The 16,803-nt window shown below is 53.2% G+C and overlaps 1 protein-coding gene across 1 annotated transcript in view; it reads right to left on the reverse strand.

The window, feature by feature from the left end:
* Positions 1-16,803, reverse strand: part of BCR (BCR activator of RhoGEF and GTPase) — a 122,175-nt gene that overhangs the window by 6,315 nt on the left and 99,057 nt on the right. Inside the window, exons 15-18 of the mRNA XM_080822043.1 lie at positions 15,056-15,153; positions 13,104-13,235; positions 1,582-1,641; positions 806-915 (exon numbers count right to left, since the gene is read on the reverse strand). Of these exons, the coding sequence (XP_080678169.1) occupies positions 806-915; positions 1,582-1,641; positions 13,104-13,235; positions 15,056-15,153 (400 nt within the window). The remainder of the gene's footprint in view (positions 1-805; positions 916-1,581; positions 1,642-13,103; positions 13,236-15,055; positions 15,154-16,803) is intronic.

Raw genomic sequence — 16,803 nt, forward strand, 5'->3', positions numbered from 1 at the left:
ATCCTGGGATTCTAAACACTATTCGCTTATGTCTTAACAATGCCCAATGCTGGTACCTCCACATGGGACCCTGGAGTAGGAATACTTCAGAAAGGGGAGACATGCTGTTTGGAGCGTCTGCTCCGGCCTAGCTGAGCACCTGGATTCAGGAGCCCAGCAAAGCTCCCTCCCCAGCCACCCCATCAGCAGCACTTATTTGAATAACCGCTGACACAGTCCTCTCTGCTCAGGCCCCAGACCCTGGGGACAGCTGGGGTGCAGCTGGGGGCGGGGAGTGGTGTTTGGACACAATTAGGTGTCCGGGGAACATCGGACGCAGGCCCCGGCCTGGACGACCAGTGAGGTCAGGGGCCCGGCCAGATTCCAAATGGAGGAAGTGAATGGATCCTGGCAGGGAGAGACCTGTGTCCCTGAGAACTGCTCTCAAACATGGATTTCTCCAGGCAGCTGACCTGACCAAGGGGTCGAGGTGGCCATCATTCTACAGGAACCCCGATCAGGACAGATTCTGAGTGAGGGAAGAAAACCCTGACCTTGCACAGTTCCAGTAGTGTGGGAGCCCGGCCGCACAGGAAGGTGGCGAGGATATTCCTAAACTGACAGGGCCACGTTTCACCATAAACATGGGAGGCAACCAAGCACACAGAGTGCTCTGGGGGCCAGGGAGGCGGCCTTGCGCACAGAGGACTGTGTACAGAGAGGGGAGACCCTCACCTGTTCTTTCCTTCAGAAACACCTGGTGAGGAGGAGTGCCCACTGTGCCCAGGGATGAGAGACATATGAACTCTAGTCCCCCTCCACTCACTTGGTGACCACGGCAATCTTGACTCCGAAGACGCCCGTCTGTTTTCGGGAAGGCATTCTCTTCAAGCTGAACTCCCTACTGGTGAACTTGACAGAGAGTTTCACTTCAATCTGCAGGGGAAGGCAGGGGCACGGCCCTCTCACCTTTCTGGGACTCACAGTCTGAGTTCCCAAAGGCACAGGGGGCTTGGCAAATCACTCCCCCTCCCCGAGCAAGTGGGCTAAGATCCCAGTGTAGGGCGGGTCCCTGGCCCAACTCAGCAAGAACCGGGACCGGTCAGGATGATTCAAGGGTTGGTTCTTGCAGGACACTGCCCCCAAACCCTAACTCCCACTGCTTTTCTTTCTTAAGAGTTAACAAAACAACAGAAAAAGTACAGACAATAACTAACAAAAAGCCATGAATTATCTATCAAATGTTAACATTTTGTCACACATGCCCAGACCTTTTCTGGTACATAATAGTTTTGTTTCTTGTTTTTTTTTTTTTTAAAGGTCTAAATCCTTCTGGGACCCTGAAAACTAATCAGGGTCGCAGTTTCTACAGGCAGATGCCAGGGTCAAGGTCCTGCCTATCCTGTTCAAGGAGGACGCTGGGGACTGCTCTCCAGCCACCAATGGATTCGTTCCTGCCCGTAGTGACCCTGCTTTGCAATGCCTTTCCCTCTTCCAGCCACGCCCCACCTCAGACACTAGCTCAGGTTTAGTCTCCTTCTGATTGTTTTGGAAGGAATCGGTGCCACCCTCATCTTGTGGGAAAAGTAGGTGCCAACATACCCCATTCATGGCGATTACAGTCCGCTGCCAGTCTCTGTCCTGCAGGGCCTGGGGGTCCAGCTGAAAGCAAGCAGTTAGGATTATCAGGTGCCCTGAGATCTGCACAGAGACCCTACCAGGAAGCAGCCCAAGCCTGTGTCTTCTCCACACCTAAGTCAGAATTAGAGCTGGATCTCTGTTGGCATCTCTGTCTGGAGGCCAAGAGGGGTCCTAAAAGAGAACTTGCTAGAAAACCCTTGGAAACTGAGAGCCCTCCTGCTCCCAGACCTGTGCTTCACGGGTCCCAGGCTCATGGCTCAGGGCCCTGTTCCTTCCTCTGTCCCTTCCCATAGGGAGTTCAAGTCCAGGCTGGCGGTCAACTTACTCCCCTTCACCAACCATTGCAGGCACCATGTGCAGCTCAGGGAGGCTGATCATTTGGCTTAGATATTTTGGGAAACCCAAGTTCAACAGGAACTTTCAGAGGGCATGCCAATGAAGAGTCTGGGACAGTTTTCCCCCTGAGTGTGCTAGGTGGTAGGAGCCCATGCAGGAAGGGTCTCCAGTCCAGGCCAGTCCTATGGTTCAGAGTCAGGACCAGAAGGATCCAGAGCCCAGCTCCAAATCACACAGCCAGTGATGGGCGCTGGGGGGCCCTCTGCACCCCCTCCGACTTCTACCCCACACAGCACTGAGTACTGGCCTGTAGGACCATGTTGCTGAATCTCACCCCACAGCCTATGCTGCTATAAGACCCCGACCTTCAAGGTCAGGCCAAGGGCCCCCCATCTAGGAGGACTCCACCTCCCCTGTTCTGGTAAGCACACATTCCACACCACTGGGCTGGGCTGGACAAATGAACACCTGGGAAGATCTTGTTTCAAAAACAGTTCCCCGGGTTCTACTCCCAGAGTTGCACCAGTGGGGGGGGGGAGGGGGGGAAATCTGGGATTCATCTAACTAGAAACCTCCCCAAGGGATTCTGATAGAAAGCCAGATTAGGGAGCCACTGTCCGACACCGTATAACCTGGCACTCCTCCTGCAGGGCCTTGTGATTTCATCACTCGCTTTGTGTCTGCGACTAGACACACCATGGGAGAGCATGGTCTGTGCCTCGCAATTGCTGCACACACCAACTTGTGTGTGTGTGTGCATGCACATGCATGCGTGTGCACACACACACACGGACAGTACTGAGCACAGCACCAGGTACAGAGGGGTGCTCAGAACAAGCATCCTGTATCTACCCACGGCAAGAGACCCAAGGGGTGAGAGCCACATGGGCCTTGTACAGGACAGGAAAGAAGGTCCAGCGGCAGCTACCTCTCAGGTGTTTGCAACCTGAGCCTCTCTCCCTACACTGTCACGGAGGCTCAGCACAGGCACTCCTGGCAGGGGCAGGGAGGCATCACCTCCCCTTTAAGGGCCTACTGGTTAACATCCCCAAAGATCTGAAATGCACAGACAGAATGACACAGAAAAAACAAAGGGTGGCACAGTGTCTCCCTCCTGCAGCTGTAAGGTCACAGGTTCTCATTCCTTAGGGGCCAGACTTCTGGGCCACGGGGACCCCAACTCTGAGGGGCAGGGCCTGTGAGCAGGGACCAGGCAGTCACAAACCACTCAGAAAAGGAAAACCCAACTTCCCCGCGAGAGCGAATCCCAGACACCCAGCTGGGGCAACGGCCTCCTCCAGGGGTGGCATGAGGGGGATGATGCTGGGGCCCCACGCTCTCAACCAGACCAGTGTGGGGGTAAAGGGGGGTGCACGCTCTCAACCAGGAGTTGGGGGTAAAGGGGGGTGCACCACTAGCCTCTTACCCCCAACTCCTGTGCCCTAGCTGTCCAGGAAGGAAGGGGACAGACACCGTCCCTTCTGCTCCTAAGCAAAGGGAGAGCTTCACACCACCACTGGGAGTTTTCTTTAAAGGGAGACACAAAAGCAGCTTCAGCAGGAGACCCCCCCTTCCCTGTCCCTCCTGGGAACGGTAATCCCTGGGCCCCTCTCCCAATGCAGCCGGCAAGCAGAGCAACGGAGCACCACATCCAGGCAGCAGGGACCCTGCCCCGACGTGGCCTCCCCCGGGAAACCATGGCACACCCCTCTGCCCACCTTGCCCTTGCACACGCGGTTTCGGATGTAGGTCCACAGGGCGGTGCCCCGAGCACACAAGTGCTTTTCGGCAGAGGCCAGCCGGCTCCGGCCCGCCCGGCTGGGGTGGAAGTACCGCAGGACGCCCTGTATGGCGGCAGGGGCAGACAGCATCTCTCGCATCCTTGGCCCTGCTTTTCTGGGAGGCCGATGTGGCTAGACAGGAGCGTGTTTGGACAGGAGTGTGACAAACTCCCGGCCTCCACTGCCTTTTGACCATGCTTGTCGGGAAGCCCCACCCCTGCAGCCTGGCTCGCCAAGGTCAAAGTTTCCGATCACCCCTGGATTCTCCTTTTTTGTGTGTGTTTGGAAAATACGGCCCCATCCCCCACCAGCAGCCTATTGGTTACGGGAACTCCGAGTCAGTTTTCTTTAAAGCCCAGAAAAGCCAAGCTTCCTTCTCAAGTGGCTGGTTTCCTGTGGGTGCCTTTGGAAACACTGAGTAACATGTGTCTGCCTGGCTAGCCTGCCTGCCTCATGGCTGGAAGTGCTCTAGGGACACCCCCCTCCTATGAGCCTCTACCACCCCAGTCAGGGACACCAATTATAGTATGCAGTCTTGCCTGGATTCAGAGCAGACATCCCACGGCCCCCCGCGCCCCCCACCCCCTGACATAGCCAGCCCCATGGAGGGCGTTCACTGCCATCGTCCACCGCCAGCACCAAGGTCCAGCCCCATCACCACCTGGCCCCAGAGGCTGTGGCATGAGCTGGCCTCCAGAGTGCAGACCTGGCCCACGAAGCTGCCAGGCGGCTCCTCACCCAGCCCCCAGGACTTGCAGCAGCTCCAGTGGGAAAGACCCACCCCAGGCTGGCTTAGCTCCAAAGAACAGAGTGTGCCGAGCAGAGCGGAAGCAGCATGAAGAATAACACGATGATGAGGCCCGAGGCTTGGGGCAGTCAGGCCCCAAACGACATTCAAGGCTGGCACACGCTCTCGTGCGGCTATTTCAAGGACCAGAGAAGTAAACAAGGCGCGACTGGGATTTGGGAAAATAGATGACTGAGCAGAGAGGACCAGGAAATGGTGCTCCAGACACTTGTGGGGGCCCCTCGGGGTCTCAAGGTCTCGGCAAGGAATGTGGCTGCTGCTGGGGGATGGGGGACAGGGACTGGGCGGGTGGGGGGGGCCCCGGTTTCAGTTCACCAGTGTTCTCTGGAGGAAGGGCTGGTTTCTAGCTTGTCTCCCCGGGGTTGGGCAAGGTGGGGGGACACTGGTTGGCGGTGGGGCTGGTGGATGGCTGCCCCCGCACGTCTGGGTGGCTCTGCTGAGGCCCAGGTGCTGCCCTCAGCCCGAGAGGCAGGACTAAACTGCCCAAAGGAGGCAATACCCATTCCCTCTGTGTCCACGGTCACCGCCCAGGATGGCCCAAAAGGGCTTCCCACGTGTGCACTGTAACCTTACTCCCTCCCTGGAATGGGTCTTCTGAGAGACACCCAGAGAAATCTCTCTGGGAGGGAAATCTGGTTTCCCGTTTCTGCTCTTATTGCTACAATCTGTTCTCCCGAGCGCCAGCATCCACATCTTTAATTCCTTGCTGCCCTTCTCTGGTCCCCACCAGGCTCCAGCATCACTTAAATGGATAAACGAACACTGCCTAGGACATCTAAGATGATAACAAGTGTTGGGGAGGCTGTGGAGAAACGGGAGCCCTCAGATACCGCCGCTGGGGATATAAAATACAGCAGCCACTCTGGAAAAGAAGGGCAGTTCCTCGCAGAGCTAAACTTGGCTGCCCGACACAGCAATTCCACCCCCGGTTTCCACACGGGAAGAAGGAAAACATCCGTTCACACCAAGCCTTGTGTGCACACGTTCACAGCAGCGTTAACCGTAATAGCCCCGAGCTGGAAACCCAAGTGTCCATCAACTGGCGGGTGGATAAACAGAGCACGGTGAATGGATACATAGGATGGACTATGATCCGGCCATAACCGATACTTGCTAGCATGTGGGTGACCCCCACAAACGTGCTCGGTGTTAGAAGCCTGTCACAAAGACCACATAATACAGAATGATTCCATTTATGTGAAATACGCAGAATGGGCAAATCTGTAGACAAAAAAGCAAATTAGCCTGGGTCTGCGGGTAAGAACAGTGGGCGATTATACATGGGAATGATGAAATGGTTTTGGGGGGATGGAAATATTCTAAAATTGGATTGTTGGTGAGAGTTACACAACTCTGTAAATTTACTAAAAATGACTGAATTGTATACTTAAGATGGAGGTACTGTATGTCATGCTAGTTGAAGAAAATAAGATATAGGCTCCCAGAATGGACCACAATAGAGCAAAGAGGGCCCAGGTCACACGGCCACACTTTCTTCACCGGGACAGAGGTACGTTTCTTGAGGGCAAATCTTGGGGAATCTGGATAAGAAGGATTTGCTCACATGTTTTTACATGTTCATAGCTTTTATAGCCTAAAATCTGCCTCATAAGTTTATTAAACACAATCTTACCCGTTTTATGTGTCTGGTACAAGAGACACTTTGGACCTCTCCCAGACAGTTTCAGAGGTGACACGGGTTTCTCCCCTTGCTCATTTACCCACAACAGGGGCTGTATCTCATTCATCTCTGAGCAACCCCCAGTCCCCCCCAACAGGCACCCAGGAAGGCATCCCTCTGCCCAATAGCAGGATGCCGTAGCGTGGTGAATGTCTGTGTGGATGGACCGTTGTGTGGTCTGGTGATGAAAGGCTGGGTCTCTTGGTACCTCTCTAACAGTATCTGCTCTCCCCAAGCAGCTGACTGAAAACCACATCTTCCCCAAACCCCATCTCCTGCCTGCCTGACCACAGCTCTCATTTTCACTTTCGTTGATGTCTGCCTCTCATATGGGCCCCAAGCACAGGGCTTTCGTCTTTTTCATTTGCTGTGGTACCTCCGTGTCAAGACACGTGTATATGGGATATATGACGTAAATATTTTTCACATACATGGATTACAACACGTGTTGGCACAGACTGAACATTTGGTCCCTTGGCATTGCCGGGAGACAGACACCTGCCCTCTTCTGGGTGAGGGTGCTGAGGCTCCTGAAGGTGGCTTCCCCACCATGCTGCAGGGGCTGACTGTCCTTCTGATGGTGGGGGATTTCATGAAGGACGCAAGTCGCTGAGTCTGGGCTATCACGTCTATTCCTTCACCCTGTGGACATGCTAACTCTTTAAAAATTGGAAGTTTAAAAAAAAAAAAAAAAATATATATATATATAATGTATATATTATAAAATATATAATATTTTATATTTTATATATTAACCATTATATATTAAACCATTAACCACTATATATTATAACCATTAACAATTATATATTATAACCATTAATGATTATATATTATAAAATATATAATAGATAACATATTATACATTATAAATATTAGAGATTAAAAATATATATACACATATATGTGTGTGTGTACATATATATATAACATATATATACACACACACACATATAACATAAAATGAACCATTTTTAAGTTCACAATTCAGTAGCATTAAGCACATCCCCAATGTTGTGTAATCACCACCACCATCTACCGCCAAAACTTCTTCATCATCCCAAACACCATCCCTGTGAAGCAGTAACTCCCCATTTCCACCCCCTCCCAGCCCCTGGGAACCTCTGTTCTATTCTCAGTCCCTAGGAGTTCACCGGTTCTAGGTAGCTCCGGTAAGTGGAATCCCAGGTCACTCATCCTTTTCTGTCTGGCTTATTTCACTTAGTACAATGTCCTCGTAGTCCACCCATGAAGTGTGTATCTGAAGGTCCTTCCTGTTATGGCTGCATCGTATTTCTCCGTATGGATATACCACTGTTGGTTAACGGACCCACCAGCTGATGGACACTTTTGGTTCCTTCCAGGTTCAGGCTGTCCTGCGTGTACAAGTGCTAGTGGCGTCCCCACATTCATACAGCTGCTTGGGGGGAAGGAGGAGATGCTTGCGAGTGGAAAGACCTCACAGCAAGACCTCATGGTAAGGTCCTGGTGAGGGCTGGAGCACGTGTGTCAGGGCACCCCCAGAAGGAGGGCACAGCTGGACCTGTCAGTCTGTATCCAACCGGGTTTCCACTCACGAGGCAAGCAACTCGGGCCGGCAGAGTTTGGGAACCCACATACGGCCACCCCAAGCACTAGCTTCGAACAAGCTTCAAACAAAGCGAGGGTCAAACCAGAACCCCGAGGCCCCAATCTCATCCAAGACTCAGAAAAAATGTTAGAAAGAAAAAACTCTGGTGATCCCACTGGAATGAGTGGTGAGCCCAGCGAGACACACAAAATACCAGGAGAAATGGGAGAAGACAAAATTCTAGGGTTTGATATAAGTTAATCACTGAGAAGAAACAGCGTGGAGGGGGTTTAGCAACAGAAAATCGGCAAATGGAGCAGAGAGCAGGGAGAGATGGAAAGGACTTCCTAATAACTGCAAGGCTCCAATTTCTCTGGGCTTTGATGCAATCTCATCAGTCCTGTGCTCCTGCTCGGATCAGAGCATAGGATGTTTGACATTTCCACCTGGGAAAATCCTTCCCCTGAAGCCCCAGACCCAGTGACCGCAACTCAGTGAAGATTTCCCTGTCCTCTGACTCCCCCAAAATAACTGCACCATCCAAGCCACGCAGCCAGCCCAGGTCATGGCCTGTTCTGGCTCTCAGCACATCTGCAGCTTCCTTCCTTCCTGAGACTCTCTGCTCTGTGAAACATAGGGGCACATGTCTTCTTGTTCTCAGGGTCCCTGGAGCCTGACATGCAGGAGGCCCTTGATCACTAGGGTGGCACAGCGGGCTCTTGGTGTCTGCTGATAGGACAGGGATGACTTTGCTTGCTCGGACTCAGGGAACACTGTCAGTGGGGCCCTGTGCACCTGTCTGCACGTGAGGGCTCAGGTTTGCGAGTCTCTGACTCTTTCTTGAACAGCTGGCGCCCCCAGGGCTGCGTCCCTGTTCTACACTTCGTCCTTCTGCCTTTCTCTCTGGGATGGCCTGATGCTGTGAACCAACCAACTCACCCATCCTGGGCTTGGGAGGGGGAGCCCTCCATCCTCCTCTGTGGAAATGCCATTGTTTAGGAGGGGAAGTGGGGATCTGGGCAGTCATCCGAACAGCAAGGGCTGAAACCTGAGACTCAGACTGGTGGTTCCTGAACCCTCAGCTCATCAGTACCACGTGGAGGAGGAAAGGGAGCCCGATCAAGGCCCAGGAAATTGGGACCTGGCTCCCCAGATGACTCCGACACCTTCTGCCCAGACAGGTGTGTGAGCAGCTTTGCTGGAGACTTGATTTCCATCCTTCGCCCCTCAGAGGGGCCTTCTGGCCTCTGCCCTCCTAGCCAGCTGTGGACTTCTCCCTGGCCCCCCGTAGACACTCCTGGGGTGCTGCACCTTCTCCATCTCACAGAAAGGGCTTTACACTCAACTTTTCAGTCAATGTACATGGGGGTGGGGTGGGTAGCACTTGGGTGGGGGGAAGGCCATGCTATTCCCAACCCCCCTCCCCGGACCCCCAGCAACAGGGCGGGCAGGGCTATATGTCCCTCCCACGTGGCATACTTGGAAGGGGCCTGATATTGCTGGGAAAAGTCCCACTCAGAAAACAGTGTCTGGGGGAGTTGGGGGACACAGGGGGCCATCACCGCTCCTCCTCTGACTTCCTGCCTTCTTGCTCCTGGGGATGCTGACTTGTAAACAGGCCCCACCGGGAATGGGGGTCTCCAGGGGCAGGGCCAGCCACTGCCTACTCTGTGTGAGTCACAAACGGACCCTGCGTCATGCTGGGATTCCTTCCTGGCCAATGTTGGCTGGCCAGGCTTCCCACTCACTCAGCTCTTCCATGGAAGAAGAAACAGAGCCAGAGCCCGCCTTCTTCCACCAACAGTGATGACACCGAGTAATAATAGCAGCAGCGGCCACTGAAGACCCCCACGGCTGGCTCCATGGCAACCGGCTCCAGTTTACACGGGAGGAAATACATTTATGCAGGCAGTGGTGACTTGCTCCAGCTCCCAGGAGGTACACTGGGGCTGAGGGAGTGGACAGAGGACTTCCCTTGGGCCACACCAGGCAGACTGCTCTGAGTTGTTTTCCAACTAGACCTTGTTCTTGGGAATGTCCCCAAGAGCTCAATTTTAGCAAAAACCACCCCCTGATATCTTTGATAGCTGATGACCTTCGACAAGTGACCAGATTCCTCGCCCCCCATCACCTCTGGGTAATGTCTGATTGCCCTGGGCTCCTTTCAGCAAGGAACTCGTTAGGTTGATTTAGCCAGAATCCCCCCTTACCCCTGATGTTTCCCTTCAGTAGCTTCCAACCGACAATCCCCCACACCCTGCTTCTTGGCTATAAATTCCCTCTCTCCTTGTCACATTCAGAGCTGGGCTCCATTTCTCTCCCCTGTTGCAAAACCTCACTGCAGGGTTCCTATAACTACATCCTGCTGAATACAGTCAACCTTAATGTTCTAACAAGGTCAGGCACAATCTTTTTCTTTTCTTTTCTTTTCTTTTTTTTTTTTTTAAGCAGAGTCCACTCCTGTCTTATGTTGCCTACCAGAAGGAACAGAAAGGGAAGTTTTTGCTGAGGAGCACCCCTCAGAGCGCCTCAGAGATGTCCCAAGCCAGCACCCACAACCCCACTGCTCTTTTCTTTCCTAGGACAGGGTGGGGAGCTCACCTGGCACCCCTAGTGTGTTGGAAAGCACAGGCTGTGCTCATAAAAGAATATTTTGTTTATATCCAGTAGTATCATGGCAAAGGATTTCCACCGACGGCTCAACACAGTACAAGAAGAGGATGAATATCCTTTCTTTTCTCTTTTCCACTGAGACACCCGATTACCCAGTGACAGTGCTCAGAGGCCCTGGTTCAAATCCTACCACCCCTGGGACTCTAGCATTGGAGAATTTGGATGAATCGAGTGAGAGGTTGGTGGAATCTGGGCCTCCCTTAGTCTTTCAGATGGACTTAAAAAAGGAGCCAGATAACCAGTCCATCTGCATCCACAGCTTGCCTTGGGGCTCTCTGCAAGACGGGGGTCAGGGAATGGGTGTATGGGAGGGACGACGGGGCTGCGGGCAGATGCAACTATGGAGAGGGAGAAGGGAGGACGAGTAAGGGGAACACATTAGTTGCTGAGCAGCAGAGTACAGCCTGAAAACTCAAAGGGCCTAAGCTGTGACCGTTGCCCACTAGGTGCCAAAACACGTCAGTCCTCGAAGATGTCCAGCCCCAGCATGCTCCCAGAACAGCAAAATCTGGAAAACAAGTCTGTGTCCATTTAAAGGAGAAGAGTCCCTTGAAGTGGCTGACTCAATCCATGGGACTCCCTATCGAGCCAAGATGGTGAATAAGACCTATGTGGAAATATGGGGTTGGATCTCAAGGACACTGGGGAGTCAATGCACATGAGCTGCAGAGTGGTGAGGGTCCGCACTGAGCATGTGAGCCAGCCCCCAGACATCACCCCAACTTCGCAGTCGGTGCACGCCTCCGTCAACACGGGACCTGTGTCCAGCTCACGGGGGTGACTCTGGTTGGGGAAGGGACCTAGCTTGTCAGAGATCCCTGGACAGGACCCCAAAAGCGGAAGAGCTGAAAAGCACCAGCTTGCATTTCTGTTTCTTCCATCCAGAAGCCCTTCGCTACCAAGACTCCTACAACTGGCTCAACAGTTTATCGGACTGATGGGGAGCAAGGAAGAACCATACCCTTCTCCCTCAGCAACCAAGCCACAATAGGACCCTTGCCCAGGACATCTACCAGCTGGCCCTGGACCAGCCGTCGGCCCTCAAAGACCATGCCCACTGACAAAGCATTTCAACCACCTCCATTTCAACCTCAGTCAGCACTTCCTGACTCTGTTCTTCTTTCCAGCTTATCTCTTAACTCAGGCGAAAGACCCTACGGGCAAAGGATCCCGGGATGAGAACCGCAGCCCTCCCCTCAAGCAGTGAGGGCTGCCCTGACTTTAGCAAGACCCCACGTGACTGACCCCAAGACAGTGCTCCACCTGACCTACACTGCCCACCTGCAGGCACCCACCGACCTTAGTCCCACACTTTCCTTCTGTAAACCTGCAGGTATTTTTAGCACTTTGGAGACAGTCTTTGAGACACTAGCCTGCTGTCTTCCCAGCGGTGGCCTCACTGAAGTAAATCCCTTTCTTGTCTCACTACCTCTCGTCTCTCTGCTTTTGGATTTTATCAATGTTGAGTAGACCAACCTGGTCTGTTTGGGGGCCCCTGTGCCCCTGTTACACCATCTGAGAGAGGGGCCAAGAATCCCGCTTTTCCTGTGCTGGGCAAGGCCACCCCACTGATCCCCAGTGTGCATCCCAAACCTTAGCGGACTTGTTGGATGGTTACCCCAGGCTGGTCCAGCCCCAGTTCCTTTCTGTGGGGGGTGGCTGAGGCCCTGGGCCGGCTCTCCTGGGAAGGTGTGGGCTACAAGGTGGTATCTGCTGGAAGGTAGGTTGTCGGGGGGTGGTCACATACAAGGCAGTCAGAGGAGCATTTTTGCTTTTAGACCTGGTCTCAGGTAGGGTATGAGGGGGTCCCTGGAGGTCCTGAGCCACTGAATTCCCAAATAAGCTTCCAGGGTAGGAAAGTAGGCAGCCGTGAAAACCTAGAGAACCAGAACCTGAGAACCGGGCAAAACAGAGAGGGGGTCTGGAGCTAAGTGAGACTTGCTCTCTTCTAAAGGAAGAACATATGCGCTCCCCCGCCAAGAAGATGAAATTACTCAGGGGTGAGTCACTCTCCCTCTCCTTCATCCATGCTGCTCAGAATTTCAGCACAAAAGCAATGTCCTGCCCTCAGGGAAGGGAGGTGGGGCTTCCTGGACAGCCTCCTTCTACCACAACACCTGGAATGCCCAGACCACTCATGCTGGAGGCTTTACTGGAGGGGAGGGTGGGAGGGTAGGAGAGTAGCTGGAGCAGTCGGTGCCCAGGGCAGGGAGGAACCTGCTTGGCCAGGTTTGGTAAGAGGCCCATAAGGAACACGGATATCAGGGCTTCCTCCGGTGTCATGAAGAACTGCACAGGTGAGGCCCAGGAAACACAAGGCCATGGAGGAACTGAAGCCCAGGCTGTGAGAACAAGCCAAACTGAACTTCCTTTGGGAACAAGATGGGGCATGACAGACACTCAAACAGAGAGATGAGCAGGAAAGGACCTGTGACGGTCCCTCTCCAAGTCTGGGAGCACCTGCCCTTGATCCCTGGAGTTGAACCATCTCTGTGTCCCAGGTCAACTGGGAAAAGAATGGCGAGCATCTGGCAGAGGGTGTGGGCCCGCCCAGGGGCAGGTGTACGAGGGTGTGTTGGACAGAGCGGTGGGCAGAGGGACTCTGCAGGAAGCAGAGGAGTGGGAAGGCCTCACCTGGACCTGGCCCTTGCCCATGATCCTGTCTGTGCTCTCGCCGTCCTCCTTGGTGATCTTCGTTTTGTTGTAACACTTTTCATAGCACAGTATCCTCAAGGTCTGGGAGCCTTCCAGCTCAATCTCAAATTCCTGAAGTCCCAAGAAAGAAGAAAAGTCCCTCATTGTGGGGGGAAGGGAAGCCCAGTGGGTTCCTCACTGCCCTAGAAGGATCCATGCCTCAAGACCCTCTCCACTTTAGTCCTGCAATGAAGACCCTCAGAAGCTACTTCCCTGTGAGTGCCCCATTGTGGCCCAGTCTGGATGCTTCTGGAAGCTCTGAATGCCTCTAACATCTAATCCAAACTCCCGAAGCCAGAATGTCAAAGGGCAGTCCCCACAGCACCTGCACCAGAAGCTCAGGGGTGTTGGTCACAAATGCAGTTTTCTGTGGACTCTGGGTGATAACGATGTGTCAGTGTAGAATCACCGATTAGTGGGGAAGGCTCTGCATGTTTGGGGATGGGGTTCTATGGCAAATCTCTGTCCTTTCTGCTCTGGACCTAAAGCTGCTCTAAAAAAAATCAATGTATTTGAAAGGGAAAATAAAACTGCCCCAGAGAGGTGACAGAGGAGACGAAAGAACTGCTCCTGTAGGCTTTGGAGCTGCCTGCTGCAGGATGTGTGGTGTTAACTTTCTCCTCCATCACCTCAGGATAACTTCAGTAAATTCTGCGTTTCATACCAGTGCTGTTGCCAGCACAGGGTCGTGGTGGGGAAATGGAAACGAGGGTGACAGAAAAGAAAAAGGAGAGAGTTCTGAGCCCGCATGGGGGTGGGGAGGGCGCATGTGCTGGGAACACGTAACATCCCTGGACGATCCAGACGTACCCCCAGGCTGGCCACCAGGTGACCTGCTGGTCTGGAACTCTCATGCCTTGGTTCTTTGAGCCTCCACTGCTGGCTCACACCTGAACCCTTTGTGCTGTGTCTGGAGCCCCTCCCTCACTGCCCCTGTCAGTCACAGCCCTCTTGCTCCCGGCAAAGCCTTTGGTGGTTCCACGTGGAAGCCACCACCCTTTCTGCAGGGATGCCCAGAGCTATCATGCCTGGGCAATCCTATGGGCTCCTCTTGCCCCCAGACCTGCTAGGGCATCAAGTCTGATGATCAGAGTAGGGGACACCAAGAAAGGAGAGCTGGGGGCTTGGCCCCACGGCTCTATGAGCCACACGACCCGAGGTGGACCAGGCAGCCAGGTAGGACTTGGCTGCTTTTTCTGCAGGGGGGTTGTGTGGTGTGTCCCCACTCATATCTTTAAGCATGAAGCCTTTGAGGGCCACAGCTGCTCCAGAAACTGGGAAATGGCATTCTCACAGATCTGGGGGCTTCGTCACTCTATAATCATTCCTATATTCCCAAAGGCTCAAGGCAAGACAATAAGCGAGTTAACACAACAGCTCTCCAAAGTGAAGGAGAACAGAACAGCAAACTCTACAAACCCAACACCCGGGACAGGCAAATCAGGTCCCTACCCCAGCCCTGGCTGGTGGAGTCCCAGGCTTCCAGAAACCAAGAGGGTCACAGGGCTCATTCCAACTTCCGAGGAAAAACGCTATGGAAACTTACCAAGTAAACACTAAGCAGTAACAAAGGCAGCATAAAAAGCCCTTTTAAGTTCGTTTTCCAAAAGCTTCTCCAGGCTGTTTCTTTGTGATGGGGGGGTAGGGGGAGCTGGATTCTCAGGAACAGAGATAAAATCTCTTGGACTAGCCCCCCCTCCTCCCAGGAGATTCCTGGCATGCTGGTGGAATGCTGGCTGTGGCAGGGCCTGGGGAGGTGGGGCAGAGGAGGGGGGAAGCCATCAGGGAGCCCCAGGCGGGGGAGGGGGGTGGTTCGGACTCTCCACAGGGACAAGATCCTGGCCTGCCTGCCAGGGCCAGCACTCAAGAAGTATCTGGAAGTAGTAGCTCACCTCATTCCAGTTGGGCTCCGTTGTGTCTCTGTAAACGCGTGTCTTGGCTTTATTCACAAAATAACCAAAGGAGTCCACCTCCAGGGTGCAGTACAGATCTGTGGAAGGACAACGCAGGGAAGGTGACCACGCTTTTCCACATTACCCGCATTTTCTATGATAGCAGGGGTTATTTTTTGTAGGGGGCCAAGGGCAGGCTGCCCCAAGATAGGCCACTGTGACATGGAGATTACTCTGAGCTGAAGGTAAATAAGACTCTATGGGCTGAAGAGAAACTTTTGCCCTTTCCTTAACTATACAGAACAATCTAGATTGAGGAGGGGGGATTCTCAAAATAAGGGTTATGAGCAGAGATAAATTTTATCTGAGTGACCCATCAGTATGGCAGGGCAAACTTTTTTTTTTTTAAAGATTTTTATTTATTTATTTGACAGACAGAGATCACAAGTAGGCAGAGAGGCAGGCAGAAAGAGAGGAAGCAGGCTCCCTGCTGAGCAGAGAGCCTGATGTGGGGCTCAATCCCAGGACCCTGGAATCATGACCTGAGCCAAAGGCAGAGGCTTTAACCCACTGAGCCACCCAGGTGCCCCAGGGCAAACTTTTTTTGTTGTTGTTAAGATTTTATTTATTTGTGTGTGAGGAGGAGTGAGTGAGCGCACAAGTAGGAAACTTACCAAGTAAAGTTTCCAGGCTGGCAGGCAGAGGGAGAAATAGGCTCCTCGCTGAGCAGGGAACCTGATACGGGACTCGATCCCAGGACCCTGACAGATGCTTAACCAAATGAGCCACCTGGGCATCCCCAAACATCTGCTCTTATTGCCCTGTCATGTGCATTCCTGTCCTTTGAACTCCCAGATCCCTATGCCCTTCTCTTTAGTTCAGAATGACATATATGCCTCATTTTGCCTGACCAGCTCTGTAATTTCCAAGTCCATGTGGATTTCATGTTTAAACGCTATTAATTTTCTCTTGTTAGTTGGTCTCCTGTCAATCTGATTCTTAGTCCAACTGAAAGGACCCTTGAAGGAGACAGGAATTCTTGTTCCTGGACATTTTCAAAATCAGAAAAAAATGGCCTTCATTTTTTTTTTTTTTTAAGATTTTATTTATTTGAGAGAGAGAGGGTGAGTGAGAGGGAGAGAGCTTGAGTGGGGGGAGAAGCAGAGGGAGAGGAGAGGGAGAAGCAAGACGTCCCACTGCAGGGAGCCTGACACGGGCCTCGATCCCGTGACTCCAGAATCGGGACCTGAACTGAAGGCAGATGCCCAACCAACGGAGCCACCCAGGGGCCCCCTTAATTTTCTTTTAAAAACACCACACCAGCAGCTAGCATGGGGTCCCAGCACCTCATGCAATGATTCCACCCCATAGTGCAACCGAACCAGCAGCTCTCAGAATGTGTTCACTTGGCCCCCTGCCAAACCCTGACTACAGCCTCTATGTGAGCAAAGCCCTACGGCTGGTGACCTGGGCAGAGGTGAATGGACCATGACCACCAAGACGAGGGTGCATACAGAGGGGCGGAGCTGGAGGAAGTGCCTACTACCTGCGCAGTTTGACCTTACCAACCTAACAGGCACAGGGTGCTGCAGGCCGGGGCAGGGGGGTGGGGGCGGCATTGCAAACAGCTCCGTGCTGGGAGAATTGTGGGGCATAGGAGGACTGCAGGTAAGGACCAGCGGCAAGGCCACTGCCAGGGTCCAGAAGAAGGCTGGGGCAGGGGGCCAGAGGTAACAATGAAACTTCAC

The sequence above is a fragment of the Martes martes genome, assembly GCF_963455335.1.
Source record: "Martes martes genome assembly, chromosome: 13".
In the NCBI taxonomy this organism is placed as follows: Eukaryota; Metazoa; Chordata; class Mammalia; order Carnivora; family Mustelidae; genus Martes; species Martes martes.